At 40.3% G+C, this 22,043-nt stretch overlaps 1 protein-coding gene across 4 annotated transcripts in view; it reads left to right on the top strand.

The window, feature by feature from the left end:
- The window catches only part of COMMD1 (copper metabolism domain containing 1), a 231,129-nt gene that overhangs the window by 123,072 nt on the left and 86,014 nt on the right, over positions 1-22,043 (top strand). The window contains exon 3 of one of the 4 annotated variants that reach the window (XM_017522192.2): positions 20,320-20,343. The exons of the other annotated variants lie outside the window; for them this stretch is intronic. Within the exon in view, the coding sequence (XP_017377681.1) occupies positions 20,320-20,328 (9 nt within the window). The 3' untranslated portion in view covers positions 20,329-20,343. Of the gene's footprint in view, positions 1-20,319; positions 20,344-22,043 lie in introns of those variants that run through there. 4 annotated transcript variants of the gene reach the window in all.

Genomic DNA, 22,043 nt, shown 5'->3' with positions numbered 1-22,043 from the left:
TCCTAGCCACTCAGGAGGCTGAGGCAGGAGAATTGCCTGAACCCAGGAGGCGGAGGTTGCGGTGAGCCGAGATCGCGCCATTGCACTCCAGCCTGGGTAACAAGAGCGAAACTCCATCTCAAAAAAAAAAAAGAAAAATTAGCCAGGCGTGGTGACAGGCGCCTGTAATCCCAGCTACTCGGGAAGCTGAGGCAGGAGAATCGCTTGAACTCGGGAGGCAGAGGTTGCAGGGAGCTGAGATCGCACCATTGCACTCAAGCCTGGGTGACAAGAGCAAAACTCCATCTCAAAAAAAAAAAGTCACACTCAATTATATCAAATAATGGAGGATAATAGTAAAAGGGTACCTGTGACCTGGAACCAAGCCTTGTTTAGTTACTCAGCTTCTCTTTGACCTTCTGTTTTCTTACCTCTGTCTATCTCTCCATCTCATCTTTTCCTTTTTTTTTTTTTTTCTCCTTTCTGCATGGGCATTTTTAGCTTCTCCTTGGACACTCACTCCACTGCCCTCTTCCTCCCTTCAAGCTTTTTTGCTTACTCCATCAAGCTGCCATATGTATAATTCTCTTGTCTTTTCAAACCCTCTTTCCCATCACAACCTTTTAGTTTAACCTCTCACTAATAACTAACAAACTCTGTTTCAGTATTTTCTAAATGTTTTCAGATGTCAAAGCTCAACTCATCGTTTTATAAATGGGCCATACCTACCTTGATTAGGAAGTTGTTATAGTATAAAATACACAGTGTAATTGCCAGTCACTGTGTATATGGATCACTGGTAAAGTTTTCTTAATGTACAAAATATCTGACATGGCCTTGCTCTTTGATCTTTAAGCAGAAACAGTGGGGGGGGAAAATACCCTGCAAACTGTGTTTCTGAATGCTAGACTGTGGGAGCTTCAGTTTAGATACATATTAAAGAAAACCAAGTGATAGGTGAGGCTGGTAGCAGCATGAGGCTCAAGTTACTTGCTTCGTCATCATCATCTTTGCTCTCATGACAGCCAAAAACTGTTATCCAATGACTATTCTGTGTAAGACATAATCATTTCACATGTTTAATTCTTACATTTCCTCCTGTGAAGCATGATTTTAGTATTTGATTTAGATAAACATCTGTGCAGGTTAGAGCTTGCAGATCCACACTACTGCAGCACAAACCTCTACAGCACAGGGCCTTGGATAGAGTAGAGTTAGACATTCACTATAAGTTTAACTGAATTGTGTTATTCTGTATACCGATACTTTTTTTTTTTTTTTTTTTTTTGAGGCAGAGTCTCGCTCTGTCACCAGGCTGGAATGTAGTGACGCAATCTTGGCTCACTGCGCAGCCTTCACCTCCCAGTTACAAGGGATTCTCCTACCTCAGCCCTCCAAGTAACTGGGACTTCAGGCATGTGCCACCATGCCCAGCTAATTTTCATATTTTTAGTAGAGACAGGGTTTCACCATGTTGGCCAGGATGGTCTTGATCTCTTGACCTCGTGATCTGCCTGCCTTGGCCTCCCAAGGTGCTAGGATTACAGGCGTGAGCCACCGTGCCCAGCCTGTATACTGATACTTAAAGAAAAAAAATGGCACCTCTCATTTAATGGTTTCTTAGAAGTTTTCACAAGATACTTATTTTCCCTTTATTTTGATACCTATTTGTTAGGCTAGAATTCAAAGCTCAACTGAAAACTGCTCAGGTGATTGAAATTAGTTGTTATTGATAGTGACCTCTGATTGGTGGGTATTCCCAGTTCTATGTGTGTTGAGAGAGAGCCTGTTTATGTATATAAGTTGTTACAATCAAGGTAGGATGGGTTGTTTTGCCAGAACTGGTGACTCGTGCCTATAATCCCAGCACTTTGGTAGGCCTAGGCAAGTGGATCACTTGAGCCCAGGAGTTCAGGACCAGCTTGGCCAACATGGTGAAACACTCTCTTCAAAAAATACAAAAGTTGGTCTTGCGCAGTGGCTCATGCCTGTAATCCCAGCACTTTGGGAGGCCAAGGCGGCAGATCACCTGAGGTCAGGAGTTCGAAACCAGCCTGCCCAACATGGCAAGACCTCATCTTTACTAAAAATACAAAAAATTAGCCGGGAATGATGGTGGGCACCTGTAATCCCAGCTACTTGGGAGTCTGAGGCAGGAGAATCGCTTGAACCCAGGAGGCGGAGGTTGCACTGGGCCAAGATTGAGCCATTGCACTCCAGCCTGGGTGACAAGAGCAAAACTCCACCTCAGAAAAAAAAAAAATTAAGCTGGGCATGGTGGCGCACACCTGCAGTTCTGACTACTTGGGAGGCCGAGGTGGGAGGATCTTTTGAGCCCAGGAGGTTATGGCTGTAGTGAGTTGTGATCATGCCACTGCACTCTAGCCTGTGTAACAGAGTAAGACTGTCTCAAAATTTTTTTTTTTTTTTGAAGGGGCCTGGCATGGTGGCTCACGCCAGTAATTGCGGCACTTTGCAGGGCTGAGGTGGAGAGATCATCTGAGCCTTAGAAATTCAAGACCAGCTTGGGCAAAATCCTAAAACCCCGTGTCTACAAAAAAATACAAAAAATTAGCTGTGTATTGTGGTGTGCCCCTGTAGTCTCAGCTACCCAGGAGGCTGACATAGGAGGATGGCTGGATCCTGGGAGGTGGAGGCTACAGTGAGTTGAGATTACTCTACTGCATTCCAGCCTGGGTGACAGAGTAAGACCCTGTCTCAAAAAAAAAAAAGGATGGAAAAAAGATGTAGCTGAGTCCAGGAGTTCAAGACCAGCTTGGCCAACATGGTGAAACCCCATCTCTACTAAAAATACAAAAATTAGACAGGCATGGTGGTGGGCGCCTGTAATCTCAGCTACTCAGAAGGCTGAGGCAGGAGAATAGCTGCACCAGGAGGTGGATGTTGCAGAGAGCTGAGACCGCACCATTGCACTCCAGCCTGGGCAACAGACTGAGACTCCATCTCAAAAAAAAGAAAAAAGGTATAGAGATTTTTCTTCTTGAGACAACAATGCTAAATTAATATGGAATCTTTTCAAGTTTAGTCAACAAAGATAAATTTTATATTTGCTATGATTGGTTGGTAAAATGAGTATCTTTCACAGTGACAAGTTACGTAATAGTACTTTAAATCGTGTTTTATGGACATTTTTTATATCCTTACAACAATACTGTGAAGTAGGTAGGGCAGCTGTTAGAAGTCCTTTTTTTAACAAATAAAAAGGCTGAGAAAAAAATTACTTGCTTTTTAGCTCACATGGGTAATGTGTAGCATATGCAACGAGAAAACAAACTTGCACTCCAGTTTGATGTTCTTTTTGAAGACCGTATAGTCTTTAAATTATTGTGTATTACAGCTGCAGGGTATAGTTTTAGGTATAACAGCTAATTTATTGGCTGGTATGTCTTTGATAGTTAGAAAGAAGTGCAGCTGATAGTGGCTTCTCCGGAGCTGATGTAAGAGGTTTTGTTTTGTTTTGTTTGTTGTTGTTTCCTGACATGTGATTTAAACTTTGACATCAGTTCTAATGTTCCTGATGCTTTGTAGCCTCTCATTGGTGGCTGTATACATAGACTTCACTGTATACATCACTTCCACTTTGGTTTTATTCTGAATTTGAGATTTATTATCAAAGATAAAGTAAGATTTACTTACTTTCCGTTTGGCCACTAGGATTAATAAACTTAACCTGCTTGTTGATTATTGCTTAAACTCTTGTGGTAGGACTCTTTAAAATAATAATTTTGTTGTTTTTATAAGCCATTTGTAGAAGAGTGGTATATAGTAGTTCATTGGGGTGACTGGGGACAGAAATTTTTTGGTTGTACTTTGCATTCAAGTATATTTACTTATGCCTATAAATCAGGTATTATTGCCTCTCCCTTTTTTTTTGAGACAGAGTCTCGCTCTGTCACCAGGCTGGAATGCAGTGGCGCGATCTTGGTTTACTGCGTCTCGACCTCCGCCTCCTGGGATCAAGCGATTCTCATGCCTCAGCCTCCCGAATAGCTGGGATTACAGGCACATGCCACCACACCCAGCTAATTTTTGTACTTTTAGTAGAGGCCGGGTTTTCCCATGTTGGCCAGGCTAGACTTGGACTTCTGACCTCGTGATCCACCCTCCTCTGTCTCCCAAAGTGCTGGAATTAGAGGTGTGAGCCACCGTACCCGGCCTTCCTCTCCTTCTTTTTCAGATGTCAGTCCATTAACAGTATGTGCTCTTGACTATTTGCATTTCAAAAACCACTTGGAAACTTGGAAATAATTCTTTATTTTTGCTAGTCATGCATCCATAATGTTCCAAGAGAGTTGGGCTGCTTTGGAGAGGCTTGTCTGGCTTTGCCTGCCCCCTGGCTCATTTAACTGTAATAGAATAGCTCACAAAATGCTCTCTGCATAAGATTTTATTTGAAGGAAGGTATCTATATTTAACTTTGGAAACAAATAGCTTAGCTAGAATTGTAAATGAGATTTTAATACTGCCAAAGAAATGGGATACACTCTGCCCAGCTCCTTCCCATTCTATCACACAGTGCATAGGAGCAGTTTGGTAATTAGTAAACTTTGTGGCCATAACCTTTGGAATGGTGCATATGGGATATAACTTTTATTTCCATTAATATATATTTATGATTATGAAAGTCTTATATATGGTAGTTGTGAGAGATATCATTTTATTCTTACTCATATTTGGATTGGAACATTATGGATTTCCTTGGGCAGTTAGGGAGATAACTTTTAATGGTTTACATTTTGCTCCTTGGAATTATGATGTTACCCAGAAGGCTCAAAGCCCATCATGGGGGAAGAAGGAGCCGGCTCGAATATACATGGCTCTAGGCCTAATAGCTACTTTCATTGGAGGAGCTCCAGTTTTATCTGTTAAATTAGTGGGGTTCTACAAAAAAATTAGTTTGAAAGAGGATTCTGGGGCTAAAATAAAGTTTGAAACCACTAGATTAGTAGATAGATCGAGGAGTTAGAAGACTTACGTTTCAGTTTTGGCTGTCCCATTAACTAGTTTTGTATTGTTAGATAAGCCACTTAACATATTTGTCTCAGTTTTTCACATATAAAATAGAACTAATTCTGTGTACCTCATAGAGTTGTCTTTGGATAGTGGTTTTAAAAACTGGTGAATCAGGCTGGGTATGGTGCCTCATACCTGTAATCCTAGCATTTTGAGAGGCTTGAGGCGGGCCGATCACCTGAAGTCAGGAGTTCGAGACCAGCCTGGCCAACATGGTGAAATCCTTCTCTACTAAAAATACAAAACTAGTCAGGCATGGTGGCGTGCACCTGTAGTCCCAGCTACTCAGGAGGCTGAGGCAGGAGACTTGTTTGAACCTGGGAGGCAGAGGTTGTATTGAGCCGAGATGGCACCATTACACCCCAGCTTGGGTGACAGAATGGGACTCTCAAAAACCACCACCATCAACAACAAATAAACCGATGAATCAAATGTATTAAGTAATAAAGGTGTTTTTAATAATGGCAGCAATACCCCAATAACTGAGAAATCGAAGATGACTTTGAAATTTGTTATGGAATTTATCATAATAACGTGGCTTTCTTTTTTCCTATTTTCTGCTATCTAGGCATGATTGTTTTCTTTTTATATTTTTATATTTTTTGTTATTTTATTTTTTATCTTTTATTTATTTGAGACAGAATGTTGCTCTGTTGCCCAGGCCGGAGTGCAGTGGCACAATCTTGGCTCATTGCAACTTCAGCCTCCTGGGTTCAAGCAAATTCTTGTGCCTCAGCTTTCTGAGTAGCTGGGATTACAGGTGTGCATCAGCATGCCAGGCTAATTTTTCTATTGTTAGTAGAGACAGGGTTTCACTATTTTGCCCAGCCTGGTCTCGAATTCCTGACTTCAAGTGATTTGCCTGCCTTAGCTTCCCAAAGTGCTAGGATTACAGGCATGAGCCATCACTCCCAGCCTGTTTTCCTTTTTTTTTTTTTTTTTTTTTTGAGATGGAGTTTCACTCATGTTACCCAGGCTGGAGTGCAATGGCGTGATCTCGGCTCACCGCAACCTCCGCCTCCTGGGTTCAGGCAATTCTCCTGCCTCAGCCTCCTGAGTAGCTGGGATTACAGACACGCGCCACCATGCCCAGCTCGTTTTTTGTATTTTTAGTAGAGACGGGGTTTCACCATGTTGACCAGGATGGTCTCGATCTCTTGACCTCGTGATCCACCCGCCTCGGCCTCCCAAAGTGCTGGGATTACAGGCTTGAGCCACTGCGCCCGGCCCTGTTTTCCTTTTTTTTGAGACAAAGTCTCGCTCTGTCACCTAGGCTGGGATGCAGTGGTGCGATCTCGGGTCACTGCAACCTCTGCCTCCTGGGTTCAAGCTGATTCTTCTGCTTTAGCCTCCTGAGCATCTGGGACTACAGGTGTGCACCAATATGCCTGGCTAATGTTTTGTATTTTTTTAAATTAAGAGATGGGGTTTCACCATATTGGCCAGGTTAGTCTCAAACTCCTGAACTTGTGATCCGCCCGCCTCAGCCTCCCAAAGTGCTGGGATTATAGGCATGAGCTACCATGCCCAGCCTCCTTATTTTTTTAAAGTTAGATTTGTTGACCACGTTCCTTAAAATTTCATTTCTAATGAAAGACAGTTACTTTATGTATGCTCATATACACGACATATGTAGTTGTGTATATGTATTTTGAAAAACTTATATTGATTTTCTTTCACGGTTTCTAAGAACATAAGTAGATAAATGAAACTTAATTTGGAGAAAACTTTAACTTTCTCTGCCATTCCCAAGAGAAACCAAGTTCAGGATGCTTGCATTTATTTCCAGCCTTTGAAGGGCCAGAAAATTGTGCCTGAAAATTGGGTTAGCACATTTTCTGAATCTGACTGCTGTTAAGTTACTCTGTAGTTGGGTTGGATGCTATTTCCTTTCTTCTTTCCTTCTAGCAGAGAATATGCACTCCACATTTTTTAAGGAAACCATCTCTAGCTTGTATATTCATTTACATTCTACATCTTAGGAGGATTACAGGGATACACATAACGATAGGTCTTATTCAGAAAACTCCTGGCAGCTGTCCCAGCCTTAATGAGTAACAAGCCTGTGCTGTTCCCTTTTACCTGATGGAGTATCACTAAGATCTTTCTTTGAGGAGTTGATTAGCAAATGATTGAAAGAGAGGAAGTGAGAATAGCACCTTGTGGTTAGGTGGTACTGGCTGATTTTCTAGCTCTTGCACAGCATATACCTCTTAAATATCAGTGGGGAGTAAGCTGCTCTTGCATCATACCACCAGGATTGGATAGCCCAACTTGCAATTTCAAGCATTGCTGGCCAGTTTCTGGTAGGTAGTTATGGAAATATAGGAAAGCTCAGTTCTGTCTGACAAAGGAACGTAGCTGCCTATGGAGTATTAAGTGTGAGATATGCCAGGTAGTATTTTCTATCTTTTGGAAGTTAACAAAATTAAATACCTGAAAAGAAGCGTTCCTTTTTTCTTACTTAAAGCTCTTTCTACTAAACACAAATATCCTCAGAACCAAGAATTCCATAGGAACTATGAAACCTAACTGGTCAGGTATTTTCTGGCATAGTAACATGTAGTTTTATTGCCCAAAGGCCCTCCTGGGAAAAATTTATATAGCTAGCAATCCCTTTAATAATCATAATGATAGCCATTTGTTAAGAATACCTCTTGACTGGGCATGGTGGCACATACCTATAATCCCAGCACTTTGGGAGGCCAAGACTGGGGGATTGCTAGAGGCCAGGAGTTCGAGATTAGCCTGATCAACATAGGGAGACCCTGTCTCTACAAAAATTACAAAAATTAGCTGAGCGTGGTGGCATGCACCTGTAGTCCCAGCTACTTGGGAGGCTAAGGTGGGAGGATCAATTGAGCCTAGGAAGTCGAAGTAGTTAGCTGTGATTGCATCCCTGGCACTCCAGCCTAGGTGACAGGGTGAGACTCCATCTCAAAAAGTAAAAAAATAAAAAGACTACCCCTTACATGCCAGTTCTTAAAAAAATATAAAAATATAAAATTAGAAATAAATGAAGACCAAGGTCATACAAGTTAGTAGCAGGTCTAGAGGGTTGAATACAATTCTGCCTGGTATAAAACTCATTTTCTTTCCCTATGTTCTTGCTCAGTGAAAAATCGTTTATAAAATATATCTTTTACTTTTCAGAGTATAATTTCCCTTTAAAAGAATTTATGTCAAGTGAAACCTACTTGTATTTTTCATGGTGAAATTAGACATAATATCCCTAAAAATGAAACCTAACAGGCAAAATAGGAAGAAAATTAAGGTCGAAGTTCTTGGAATTATATATCACCAAGATCAATTTGCCTTGCTGAGGGTTTTTCTCTACTCCTGACAGTTTGCTTTTTGCTTGTGTCATAGTCTTTAGTACAGGAATTTTTCTTTGCCGCACCCCCACCCCACCCCCGCGCTCCTTTTTCTTGGAGACTGTCTTGCTCTGTCACCCAGGCCAGAATGCGGTGGCACGATTTCGGCTCACTGCAACTTCCGCCTCCTGGGTTCAAGTGATTCTTTTGCCTCAGCCTCTTGTGTAGCTGTGATTATAAGCATGCACCACCACACCTGGCTAATTTTTGTATTTTTAGCAGAGATGGGGTTTCCCCATGTTGGCCAGACTGGTCTCAAACTCCTGGCCTCAAGTGATCCATCCACCTTGCCTCCCAAAGTGCTGGGGTTACAGACATGACCCACTGCTCTCGGCTTTTTTCTTGCCCATTGGTCACTATTTTCCTCTTCACACTGCTGTACTCTACCCTCAAAAGATTGTAAGGATCTTACCGGTCCATGCCACCAGAAACTTTGCTCTTCCTCCAGATATTCATGAGAATACAGTATTACATTTAGTCAGTAGATACCAACATCTAACATATGATATGTTTCAGACTGAAACTTCTTTAATTCATGACTTTCGTTTATTTTAAATTAATCCATTTCTACTCTCTAGATAAAAAATTATGAATCTCTTGATTTGTGAATAATGAAAACTTGTGTTTTTGTTCAATAAATTACATTTGTAAAGTTGATAGGTTTTATTTTGCCACTTTTATTAATAGAGAAGTAATTATTGAGCTGTTTTTATTCATTTTGTTTGTTTTTTGAGATAGGGTCTCGTTCTGTCACCCAGGCTAGAGTGCAGTGGTGCCATCACAGCTGACTGCAGACTTCACCTTCCAGGCTCAAGCAGTCTTCCTACCTCAGCCTCCTGATTAGCTGGGCACACTTGGCCAATTGTTTCTGTATTTTGTGTAGAGATGCAGTTTCTCCATGTTGCCCAGGCTGGTCTTGAACTCCTGAACTCAAACCACCTGCCTGCCTTGTCCTCCCAAAGTGCTGGGACTATAAGCATGAGCCACCACACACCTGGCCTCTTTTATGCATTTTGTATGCTGCCATTAGGGAATGGTGCTGATTCTTTCCAGAATATTAGTTCCCTAAACTAAGAACTCCCCTCTAAAATCTTGCTAACTACCTTGACTAAGTAAAGATTGAAAGAATATTAATGATGAATATGAAGAAATTTAGCTGTTCTGAGGGAGGATTCTGTATAAATTTACAAGATCAGTGGTAATTTGCTTTTTGATAACCATGAGAACATTAAGCCATTTGTTTTTTAATTTATTGTGCTGGTGTTTTTGGTATGTATATTTCATTCTTTCTGATTAGGCTCCATATCTGTTTTTTCCTGATGCTCATGTCAGTTTATAATAGTCCTGCATCCCTCACTGTGGCATTGAGGAATATCTCTCATATTGTTTTTGGTATATTTTTGTTTTTCAGTGAGGTCAGGGAAAGGGGCAGTCCAAACATTTTCCACACAAAAATCATGATCCTCATGTAGTAAAGTTTTATACTTTGCTGTTTTTATGGCCTTCTTGCTGCTAATCTCCACGTGGTGTTTTTGCCTTTTGGCTTCCCTCTTGTTTATGTTACATGTGTCAGTAATTGAATAACAAAAACCTTGCAAACCTTGGCAGCCAATTTGTAATCCATTTGTTTATTGTTTTTCTTCATTATGATTAACCAAGACTAGATTTTACTTTGCAGATTTACTTAAATTTGTGGCTTAACAGCCCTTCATTCTGTTCAACTAGCCTTTGTAACATTAGGTTAGAAGAGATATCATTTTGAAGGAGACATCTTTATGTTACGTCTGATAACCTAATCTGCCTCCTGGTATATCTCCTGCATTTGCTGTTTGTGTGTTTATGTGTTCTGCCTTGATCCTTTTACTGATTTCTGTGTTGGCCTCTGTTTTTTAAGCTACCAATTTGAAATGGAAGTTAGGCACAGAATTTAGAATGTGAGAATAGTTAATATATTTTGTTTTTATAGTACCTTTCCTCCAAAAGAGCTTCTTGGTTTTGTAAGTATCTTATTTGTCTTCTTGGCATCTTTGCAGAATAGATTAAAGGATTGGGATTAGTGTTTCTTTTTTTTTACATTTGTTTTCTGAAGGGGTGAACCAAACATTGTGGACTAGCAGCCAGTGTTAAAGAAAAATGAAAAGTTACGTTAATGGGAAACATTCCATTCATTTTCCCTTCACTTACCAAAGAAACAGGTGAGAGTAAGATTCTATCATTTGTATGTAGACTCTTCAAGGATCAAGCTCCTACTAAAAGAAAAAAAAAAAAAGGCCTATTTTCTTCCTGAATAAACTTTCAAAGAGCTTCTGTCATCATATTTTTGCTAATTTGATCTGTGTCACAGACATTGGGAAATTAAGATTGTAATTGCCTGATGGGTTCTTCACCCCTGCTGTACAGACAAAAATCAATTCACTGAGACCACGGCATTGCAGTAGAGAAAGAGTTTAACTGGCCAGGTGCGGTGGCTCACGCCTGTAATCCTAGCACTCTGGGAGGCCGAGGCGGGTGGATCACCTGAGGTTGGGAGTTCAAGACCAGCCTGACCAAAATGGTGAAACCCCATCTTTAAGAAAAAAAAAAAAGAGAGAGAGAGAGAGAGAAAGGGTTTAATTGACATGAGGCTGGCCATGTGAGAGAACCAGAGTTATCACTCAAGTCAGTCTCTCCAAAGTTCTGCAGGTTATGGGTTTTTTTGGACAATTTGGTGGATGGGGTGCTAGGGAATGGGTGCCGCTGATTGGTTAGGGATGAAATCGTAGGGCTGTGGAAAAACAGTCCTTATGTGCTGAGTCTGCCTTTGGGTGGAGCCACAGGATCAGTTGAGCCATGAATCATAGGTCTGGGTGGGATAAATCTGAAAAACATCTTTTAAAAAATCAATCTTAGATTCTATAGTAGTGATGGTATCTATAGGAGCACTTGGGGAGGTTGCAAATCTTGTGACTTCCGACCACATGGCTCCTGAGCAGTAAAGATTTATGGAAACTATACCTACATCTTATCCAAGTTCAGACTCCTCCCATAATCCTATTCTTGTGGCCTTTGATTAGTCTTACAAAGGCAGTTTTTGGTCCCTGAGCAAGGCAGGGACCTGAGATGGGGTTTCACCATGTTGCTCAGGCTGGTCTCAAACTCCTGACCTTAAGTGATCTGCCTGCCTCAGCCTCCCAAAGTGCTGGAATTGCAGGTGTGAACCACCAAGCCTGGCCTCCTGTTGCTATTATCATCCTTACTTTCAAGTTAAATTGGTTTTTTGTTTGTTTTTTGGTTCTTTTTTTTTTTTTTTGAGATGGAGTCTCGCTCTGTTGCCTAGGCTTAAGTACAATGGCATGATCTCAGCTCACTGCAACCTCCGTCTCCCGGGTACAAGCAATTCTACCTCAGCCTCCCAAGTAGCTGGGATTACAGGTGCCTGCCACCATGCCTGGCTAATTTTTGTATTTTCAGTAGAGATGGGTTTCACTATGTGGGCCAGGCTGGTCATGAACTCCTGACCTCAGGTGATCTGCCTGCCTTGGCCTCCCAAAGTGCTGGGATTACAGGCATGAGCCACTGCGCCCGGCCTCAAGTTAAATTATAAATTTCTTCCAATGTTAGCTTGGCCTGTGTCCAGGAATGACCAAGGACAGCTTGGAGGTCAGAAGCAAGATGGAATCAACTATGTCAGATTTCCCTTACTGTCATAATTTTGCAAAGGCAGTTTCAAGATAACTAGTATTGTTTTTATAGATAAAGAAATCAAGTCCTGGATAAGTCATATAACTGTTCTAACTATCCTTCAGCAAGTGCTAAAAATACTTCCATCCTATAAAGGTAAAGAAAAGTAAAGAACTTAGTCTGGCTGTGAATAAGACAGGTGCTTATATGTGCTATTCTGACCAATAAAATTTATTATAGTGTGAACAAAAGTGCTAGGTAACCAAAAGTCAAGGTAAATGTGATTAGACAAACAGAAGAGTTCATGAAATTGTGACTTGAGATGGGTAGAATTTATCCAGAGCCCTATGACTTGTAAGAGAATTGGGATTTGTGTACATCATAGTATTCATATACTGCTACTTTCTGCTGAAAATTAAAATTAGTAGTGTAGAATGTACCATGAAGCATTCCTTGAAGTTAAACAAAGTGAAGAGCTTATGAATCCTATGCCTACTGTATTATTTTCTTGATCCTCTGAACAGTTTATTTTCCTTGCAGTGAATTTTGACAACATGATTCAAAGAATTTAGCAGATGGCAGTTTTGAGGAAAGAACAGATGCATTTCTTTTTTCTCTCTCCAATTTATGACTTATAAAGCAGTCACATGATTAAGTTGTTTAACTCTCTGCAATAGCTACAGCATTGGAGTAGGTGAACTAATACATGATTTACAAAGATAAGACTAGGCAAGTGAAGCTCTTCTGAAGCAAATAAAATGTTTGGTTTCTCTCTGGTATCTTTGGATGCAAAGTAGTAGAGGTTATTCTTACCACCACCCCAAATGGCAGAAACAAGCCTGAGTTCCTTGCTTGAGAAAGAAGACATTAAGAAACATTTATTCAGTTTTGCTGGAGACCAAAAAGTATTCAGTAGTGTTACAGAGTTCCTGCTCCCTTACAATCTGGTTGGGAATACAGAAATGAAGAACATAGCTTACGTCTGCCTATTGCTAGTACTTTAAAATTTATGAGCACTTTTCTCATATGCAGTCATGTGTCCCATAACTATCTTTCAGTCAATGACAGACTGCCTATATGATGCTGGTTCCATAAGACTGTTATAGAGCTGAAAACTTCTTATTGCCTTGTGACATTGTAGCTGTTGTAATGTCATAGTATAATTACTTTATTTGGTGTAGTCTAAGTGTAGAATGTTTATAAAGTATACAGTAGTGCACAGTAATATCCTAGGCCATCACATTTCCTGACCACTCACAGACTCACCCAAGCATCTTCTAGTTTTGCAAGCTCCATTCATGGTAAATGCCCTTTCTTTCCTTTCCTTTCCCCTTTTCCCCCTTTTTCCCCTTTCCCCTTTCTCCTTTCCTTTCTCTTCTTTCTTTTTTTGAAACCGAGGCTCACTTTGTCACCCAGGCTGAAGTGCAATGGCGAGGTCTTGGCTCACTACAGCCTCCACCTCCTGGGTTCATATGATTCTCCTGCCTCAGCCTCCCAAGTAGCCGGGACTACAGGCATGTGCCACCGCACCTGACTAATTTTTGTATTTTTAATAGAGATGGGATTTCACTATGTTGGCCAGGCTGGTCTTGAACTCTTGACCTCGTGATTCCCTCACCTTGACCTCCCAAAATGCTGGGATTACAGGCATCAGACACTGCACCTGGCCTACAGTTTATTTATCTTATTACCTGCTCACCTTAGATAGGCTCAGTATATCTCATGATAGGCTTCCAGACCGACAAGAAATTAACTTATACTCTGGAGGGGTTTTTATTATTATTATTATTTTAAAACTCCATGTAACTTCTAAGCCATCTGAGATCTCTGAGGGTTCAGTAAACCATACATACTTCTCTAATCTCAACCCATAATTTGTAGAAGGCATCATTTTTAAAGAAAAATTACAGTCATTTTATGAAGTTGTAAGAAATGTTATTGCTGTGCTGAAAACTAATTTTTTTTCATATATGCATCTAGTGACTGATGACAAACTTTGTTTTCATCTTTGGTCTTTGTCTTCTGATACTTTCCTCTTTCAAGTCTCTTGATAACTTCTTTTTGTTTTTTTGAGACAGAGTCTTGCTCTGTCATGAGGCTGGAGTGCAGTGGCGCAATCTCAGCTCACTGCAACCTCCGCCTCCCAGGTTCAAGCAATTCTCCTGCCTCATCCTCCCAAATAGCTGGTACTACAGGTGTGCACTACCACACCCAGCTAATTTTTTGTATTTCTAGTAGAGACAGGGTTTCACCACATTGGCCAGGTTGGTCTCGATCTCTTGACCTCGTGATCTACTTGCCTCAGCCTCCCAAAGTGCTGGTATTACAGGCGTGAACCTCCACGCCCAACTGATAATTTTTTTAATTTGACAAATTTCTGAGATAGATTACATAATGTATCCCATTGGCTAGTTAGCCCTGTTGCACTGTTGAGTGAGTGATTTCTGGATTTTCTTAGGTCGGAATCTTTGAGGAATGAATTTTTAAGCCTCCTATAGTTATATAATAATTGGTTCCATTGAGACCTCCTGGAATTGATTGAAATCAACACTGTAAATAGTCCAAAGGTTTGAAAAGCTGTATGTTCAGTAAAGCATGTTAATGGTTTAGTAACCTCACATATTCTGTTCAGTTGTCAATATCATTAGGCTTTATAGCAACTATTAGCATTCTGTGACTATGCCAAGGATGTAGCTCGTTCACTAAGCCGAACTCTTTATACAAACAGCTCTTCAGGCCTTCCACATTATATTGGAGGAATAGTAATAAAAACTTCCTCATCTCCTTTCTCAGAGAATTTATCATCCACTCTTTCAGTCTTCAATGAGATGACTCTACAGTTCACTGACAAGGAGTCTCTTAACCATCCTGTTTCTCCTTATCTATTATATCAGTTGGGATTAAGTTCAGCTGCAAATAATAGAAAGCCAAATTAACAAAGGCTTTGAAAAGATAAAAGTTGGCTCAGTGTGGTGTCTCATGCCTACAGTCCCAGCACTTTGGGAAGCCAACACAGGTGGATCGCTTGAGCCCAGGAGTTTGAGACCAGCCTTGGCGACATGGTGAAACACATCTATACCAAAAATACAAAAATTAGCCAGTCTTATAACCCGGTCTTAAAATTAATTAATTAATTAAAATTAAAATTAAAAGATAGTTTATTTCCTTTTATGTAAAAGTCCAGATGTAGGCTCTGTTCCATGTATCTTCAGAGTCTCAGATTTTCCACCAGATTATTCCATTGTTCCTTGGGTATGATCTTTGTCCTTATAGCCCAAGACACCATTATATCCATATCAGAGGTAATAGGATGCAGGAAGGGTCAAAGAAGAAAGGATAAAGATACCTGTCTCCTGACCTGAGCTGTGTGTTAGCATAGTCACATAATCTCTCTTCTCTTTTTGAATTTCCATATATCACTATAGAGTTTATTTTCCAACTAATCACTGCAGTTTCTTTATCGTTTTAGCCAAAAGGGCAGCTAACTAGTTGTCATGTTTATGGAAGATTCTTCCAGTCTTCAAAGCATCCTAGGTATAATACCTAGGCTGACTTAAAAATATCATTCTTGGGCTGGGTATGGTGGCTCATGCTTGTAATCTCATCACTTTAGGAGGTTAAGGCAGGTGGATCTCTTGAGCCCTAGACCAGCCTCGACAACATGGCAAAACTCCATCTCTACAAAAAATACAAAAATTAACTGGGTGTGGTGGTATGCACCCATAGTCCCAGCTACTCTGGAGGCTGAAGTGATCTTCCCACTTCAGCCTCCACTGAGCCCAGGTGGTTGAGGCTGCAGTGAGCTGTGATCATACCACTGCACTCCAGCCTGAGTGACAGAGAGACCTGTCTCAAAAACAAAATACAGTAAGTATCATTCTCAATACTTTTTATAATTCTGATGCCTATCTCACCGCCTGAATATATCAGAGTATTAAAATGTGTCACAAAATAATGAGAGGAAGATGAGTGTAGGAGCAGGATACTGTCCTTAGAAACAGAACTTGGAACTTTGAGAAGTTGGGAATCTCTGGAAAATAAACGAAGACCAAGACCAGCTAATAGGAAATAATTTGCTTGTTTGTTTCTGGAGGTACTTTTCTTGATTTATTTATTTGTGGGTTTTTTTAGTATCAAATTTTTATTAGCAGGATTTTATGCAATGAAAAAAATAGGGCACTACTTCCACCTTGCTTTCTTAGTGGATGGAAGAAACAATATTATTTCTCACTTTGACTGATATATATATGTTTTTCAGGCTAATAAGCTGAGGTCTAAAATTAGAACTGTAAGAAAAAAGAATAGAGGGAGTCAGTTCTTCTGAGGTGTTTAGATGAGCTCAAATTTTGGGCTGACTGACTTCAGCAATGGGATTTTAGGGATGACTGAAATGATTGGATAGACTGTAATAATTCAGCAGGACATTTAGAAACACATTTGGCCAAATTCTAAGGATCAGTGGCCATAGGTATCACATTGATGTCACGCCAGTTACCCCAGAGAAGAAGGGTTTTATGCATGCGGTATTACAGTTGGCATAGGTACCTGGAGTATTTACATATGGCTGAATATTTCATTTTATTTTTGTCAATTTAAAATGAGGCCTGAAGCAACACCAAAAATAGACAAATGGAACTTATGCACAGTGAAAGAAATAATCTGCAAAGTAAAGAGACAACCTGTTGAATGGAAGAAAATATTTGCTAACTATTCATCCAACAGAGGACTAACATCAAAAATATACAAAGAACTTAAACAACTGAAGAACAAAACCCAGATAATCCTACTAAAAATGGGTAAAGGGCATGAATAGACATTTTCTCAAAAGAAAACGTACAAATGGCCAACAGGTATATGAAAAAAAATTGCTGAATGTTGCTAATTATCAAAGAAATGCAACTCTAAACCACAATGAGATATCATCTTACCCCAGAGTGGCTGTTATTACGGAGACAAAATATAGCAGATGTTGGCAAGGGTGCAGAGAAAAGGGACTCTTGAGCACTGTTGGTAAGAATGTAAATTAGCACAGCCTCCATGGAAGGTAGTACCTTCCATGGAGTTATCTCAAAGAACTAAAACTAAACTACCATTTGACCCAGCAGTGCCACTACTGGGTATCTACCCCCCCTAGAAAAGAAGTCAGCATATCAGAGCCAGGCGTGGTGGCTCACGCCTGTAATACCAGCACTTTGGGAGTCCAAGACTGGTGGATCACCTAAGTTTGAGAGTTGGAGACCAGCCTGGCCAACATGGTGAAACCCTATCTCTACTAAAAATACAAAATTAGCCGAGCATGGTGGCACATGCCTGTAATTCCTGCTACTTGGGAGGCTGAGGCAGGAGAATCACTTGAACCCTGGAGGCAGAGGTTGCAGTGACCTGAGATCACACCATTGCACTCCAGCCTGGGCAACAAGAGCAAAACTCTGTCTCAAAAAAAAAAAAAAAAAGTCAGCATATCAAAAAGATACTTGTACTCATATGTTTATCACAGCAGTGTTCACAATAGCAAGGATATAGAGTCAATCTAAGTGTGCACCAAGAGATAAATGGGTAAAGAAAATGTAGTACATATATACAATTAGATATTATTTAGCCAGAAGGAAAAATGAAATCCTGTCAGGGACAGCTGACTAATGGTCATTTGCAGCAAGAAATGGAGGTGATTATGTTAAGTGAAACAAGCCAGGCATAGAAAGACAAATAGCACATATTCTCTCTTATAAATAGGTGCTGAAAAAATGTGTTCACATGTAGAGCAGTGGATAGATAACGGAGACTTGGAAGGGAAACAAAATGGTGGTGGGAGAGGGGAGGCTGATCAGAAATTGATTAATGGGTACAATTTATGTTATTTGGGTGACGGATACCCTAAAAGCCATGACTTGGCCACTGTGCAACCTATGTAGGTAACAAAATTGCACATGTACCCCATAAATTTGTACAAATAAAAAGGGGAAAAAATAGCTCATAGGAGCACGAACCCTATTGAGAACTGCACATGCAGGGGATCTAGGTTGCATGCTCCTTATGAGAACCTAATGCCTGATGATCTGAGGTGGAGCTGAGACATTGATGCTTGTCAGGGTCCAACCCACAGTCCATGACCCAGCGACAGATGAACAAATGCACTCAAACACCGATATTCAGTGAAAAAGCTACCTGAGGGGTCCATGGTCACTTGTAGACACTCGAGGAGAGTGCTGTCAAGAGTTAGCAGCTGCACCCTGGCTTGCTGGCCTTGCCGGCCTTTATTCAGCATATGTTAAATGACAAAGGCTTTGAGTCAACACCATTAGAGGGTAACAAATAAAGGCCGGGTTCTGATGCCTAAAGCAACCACCATTTGTGGGTAATAAGCCTGGTTGCCCTCCCCCCAAGAGAGCCATCTGCTGGTGAATGATTAAAGGTTAGTTTTAGGACCACATGAGTAAACAAGTTATTTAGATAAACTCCCTTACATTTCTTTGTTATTTACCCTTGCTCCTAGCTCAAAGTAAAGAGGATTAGGCTGCCTTCAGCTGTAACTCTATCCTGAGGCCTTTGAAAAACCTTCTGGCCTTTCAAGAAGGCTTGTGACTATTTTTTATAACTTTCTTTATAATTTCTCTTACAACTCTTCCTACCACCCTGAGTGAACCCCCACAGACGCTAGCACTGGGGAGTGGCTGCAAATACAGGTTAACATTGGCAGAGAACACAGAGACCATAATCAGCTGCTTTCAGACTCATATCAAAACCCTATCAGTGAGTGGCAGGTGACAATTAAAATGCATCTGGTGGCAGGCTTTATAGTAGCAAGTGAGCTGCATCTGGTGGCAGGCTTTAAGTCAGAATCTGACATTTATTTTAGTCTGTACATGACCTGCCCACTATTTTATTTGCCACCTCCATCTGGTCCTCTTTTCCCACACTGCACACTTGTCTCACTGACAGTTTTGTCAGCCCACAAACTAACCCTAGCCAAAATGAGTAAAAAGCAAGATTTTCTTTGAAAAGTAGGAAAGACCCAGTGATAAGACAGCAGAAGTCTCTAAGACTGCCAACAAAAAGAAAGCTGCATTTAAAAGAAAATACCAAGAGTTCCACTTAAATTACACATTCACATTCCCCAAGCCCTCTTTGTGTGTATGGCAACCGGCTATCCAATGGAAACCATGAAACCTTCAAAATGGCTTTGCCAAGTGGAGACCAAGCACCCTGCATTAAAAGACAAGCCTTTGGAGTTTTTCAAAAGAAAAAAACGTGAACACAAAGAAGCAACCACTTCAAATGTGTCTTCATTGAGAGCATCATTCTTAGTAGCTAACTGCATTGCTAAAGCTGAGAAGCCCTTTACTATAGGTGAAGAGTGATCCTACCTGCTGCTAAGGACATTTGTTTTGAACTTTTAGGAGAGGCTACAGTTCAGAAGGTGGCACGTGTTCCTCTTTCAGCTAGCACTATAAGTAGTTGAATTGATGAAATAGAGGATATTGAGGCACAATTGTTAGAGAGAATTAATGAGTCACTGTGGCACTCATTCTAGGTTGACGAATCTACTAGTGTTGACAAGGCAACTGCTTGTTTTTGTGTGATATGCTTTTCAGGAGGATGTGCATGAGGATATGTTATGTACACTTTTGTTGCCAGCCAGTACCATAGCTGCAGAACTGTTAAAGTCTTTGAATGATTACCTATCAGGAAAACTGAATTGGTCATTTTGTGTCAGTATATGCACACATGGAGTGGCTGCCATGACTGGGCAGCTTTCTGGTTTCACTACTTGAGTTAAAGAGTTTGCTTCTGAATGAGAGTTTGTGTACTGTGTTACCTATAGAGAAAGGCTAGCTATCTGAAAAATGTCACCTGAACTTAACATTTCCAGGATGTGATTAAAATTGTGCACATTTAAATACATGCCTTTACATGCTCACACAGCTCTGCAAGGAGACAGACGCAGAGAACATACATCTGATGCACAGAAGTGGGGTGGCTTTCTAAAGGTCCATCACTGACCAGAGTTTTTGAGTTATGAGAGCCACTCCAGAGATTTCTTTTAGAAAAACAGTCACCACTGGCAGCACATTTCAGTGACACAGAATGGGTTGCAAAACTTGCTTACTTGTGTGACATATTCAGCCTTCTCAACGAACTCAATCCGTCATTTCAGAGGAGAATGATGAGTGTGTTTAAGTCAGCAGATAAAGTGGCTGTATTCAAAGCCAAACTGGAATTCTGGGGCCATGAGTGAACATTAGGATTTCTGACATGTTTCAAACATTTGCAGAGATTTTGAGGGAGACCAAGCCAGGGCCTTCTTTCTCCCAGCTGGTGCATGATCACCAATCTCAGCTTTCAAAAGAGTTTGAGCATAACTTCCCAACCACAAAAGACCCTTGAATTTGGAAGGAATGGATCTGTCACCCATTTGTGAATAAGCCAGGTGAATCGACTTTCTCCATGCTAGAAGAGAATCAACTGCTTGAGATTGCAAATGATGGAGGCCTTAAAAGTATGTTTGAGACAACTTCAAATCTCCATACATTCTGGGTTAAAGTCAAGGTGGAATATCCTGAGATTGCCACAAATGCACACAAAAGCCTGCTTCCATTTCTGACACTTTTTGTGAAGCAGAGTTTTCTGCAGTGACAGCAACCAAAACGAGATTGTTACAGAGTAGACTGGACATAAGCAATACACTTTGCGTGTCACTGTCTCCCATTGTCCCCTATCCTGCAACTAGATGGGACCGTCTAGTTACAGGAAAACAAGCTCAGGGCTCCCACTGCTTCTGTATTATGGTGAGTTGTGTAATTACTTCATTATATATTACAATGTGATCATAATAGAAATAAAGTACACAATAAATGTAGTGCACTTGAATCATCCTGAAACTGGTCCCTGGTGCCAAAAAGGTTGGAGACCACTGACCTGGAATATATTTATAATCTTAGAGCCAAAAGCAATAATGTAATATCCATTATATGTGCCTAGGTACGTGGGTGTGTGTTATAATATTAAACTACCTTGCATTCTTGGGATAAACTCTTTTAGCTCAAGATTTATAATCTTTTTGCTATATTAATAGATTTGATTTGCTAATGTTCTGTTAATATTGTGTTTATAAAGAATTTTGTTTAAAGGTTTTAATTTCTATTTGAGCACTGCTTTAAAATTTAGCACAAAAATTTTCATATGTTGCGTTTTATCATTCAGTTCAAAATATTTATTTTAAAGTTTTTTAAGGGGTAGAATCTTACTCTGTTGCCCAGGCTAGAATGCAGTGGCATGATCATAGCTCACTGCAATCTCAAACTCCTGGGTTTGAGCTATCCTCCTGCTTCAGCCTCCCAAGTAGCTGGGATTACAGGCATGCACCACCATATCTGGCTAATTTTTTATTTTTCTGTAGAGGCGAGTCTCCCTATGTTGCCCAAATTGGTATCAAACTCCTAGGCTCAAGCGATCCTCCCATGTTGGGCCTCCCAAAGTGCTGGGGTTACAGGCTTGAGCCACTGAACTCAGTCCAAAACATTTTCTAAGTGACTATGGTTTCTTCTTGACCCATGGTTTATTTTGTTTTTATTTTTATTTTTTTCCAAACCCTACATGTGGCATTTGAGCATAGTTTATTTTTAAATATTATGTTAAATTTCCAAATACTTGGGGTTCTTCTAGGTATGTTACTGATGCTTTCTGACTTAATTTCATTATGCCCAGAGAACATACTCTATATAAGTTTACAATAAATCTTTTGAGATTTATTGAGACTTATCTTCTGACTTAGCATTTGATCTGTATTGGTGAATAGACCATGCACACTTGAAAAGAATATATTTTGTGGAGTTCTTGGGTGTAGTATTTTACAAATGTCAATTAGATTAAGTTGGTTAACATTGCTGTTCACATGATCTATGTTCATACTGATTCTTTTTTCATCTATTATTTTGGTTACTATGAGAAGGTTATAGTTAGAAATTTTTTTTTTTTTTTTTTTTTTTTTTTTTTTTT

The sequence above is a fragment of the Cebus imitator genome, unplaced genomic scaffold, assembly GCF_001604975.1.
Source record: "Cebus imitator isolate Cc_AM_T3 unplaced genomic scaffold, Cebus_imitator-1.0 Scaffold23, whole genome shotgun sequence".
NCBI lineage: Eukaryota > Metazoa > Chordata > Mammalia > Primates > Cebidae > Cebus > Cebus imitator.
Note: the sequence above shows the minus strand (reverse complement) of the source record. Positions and strands in the feature narration are given on the sequence as shown.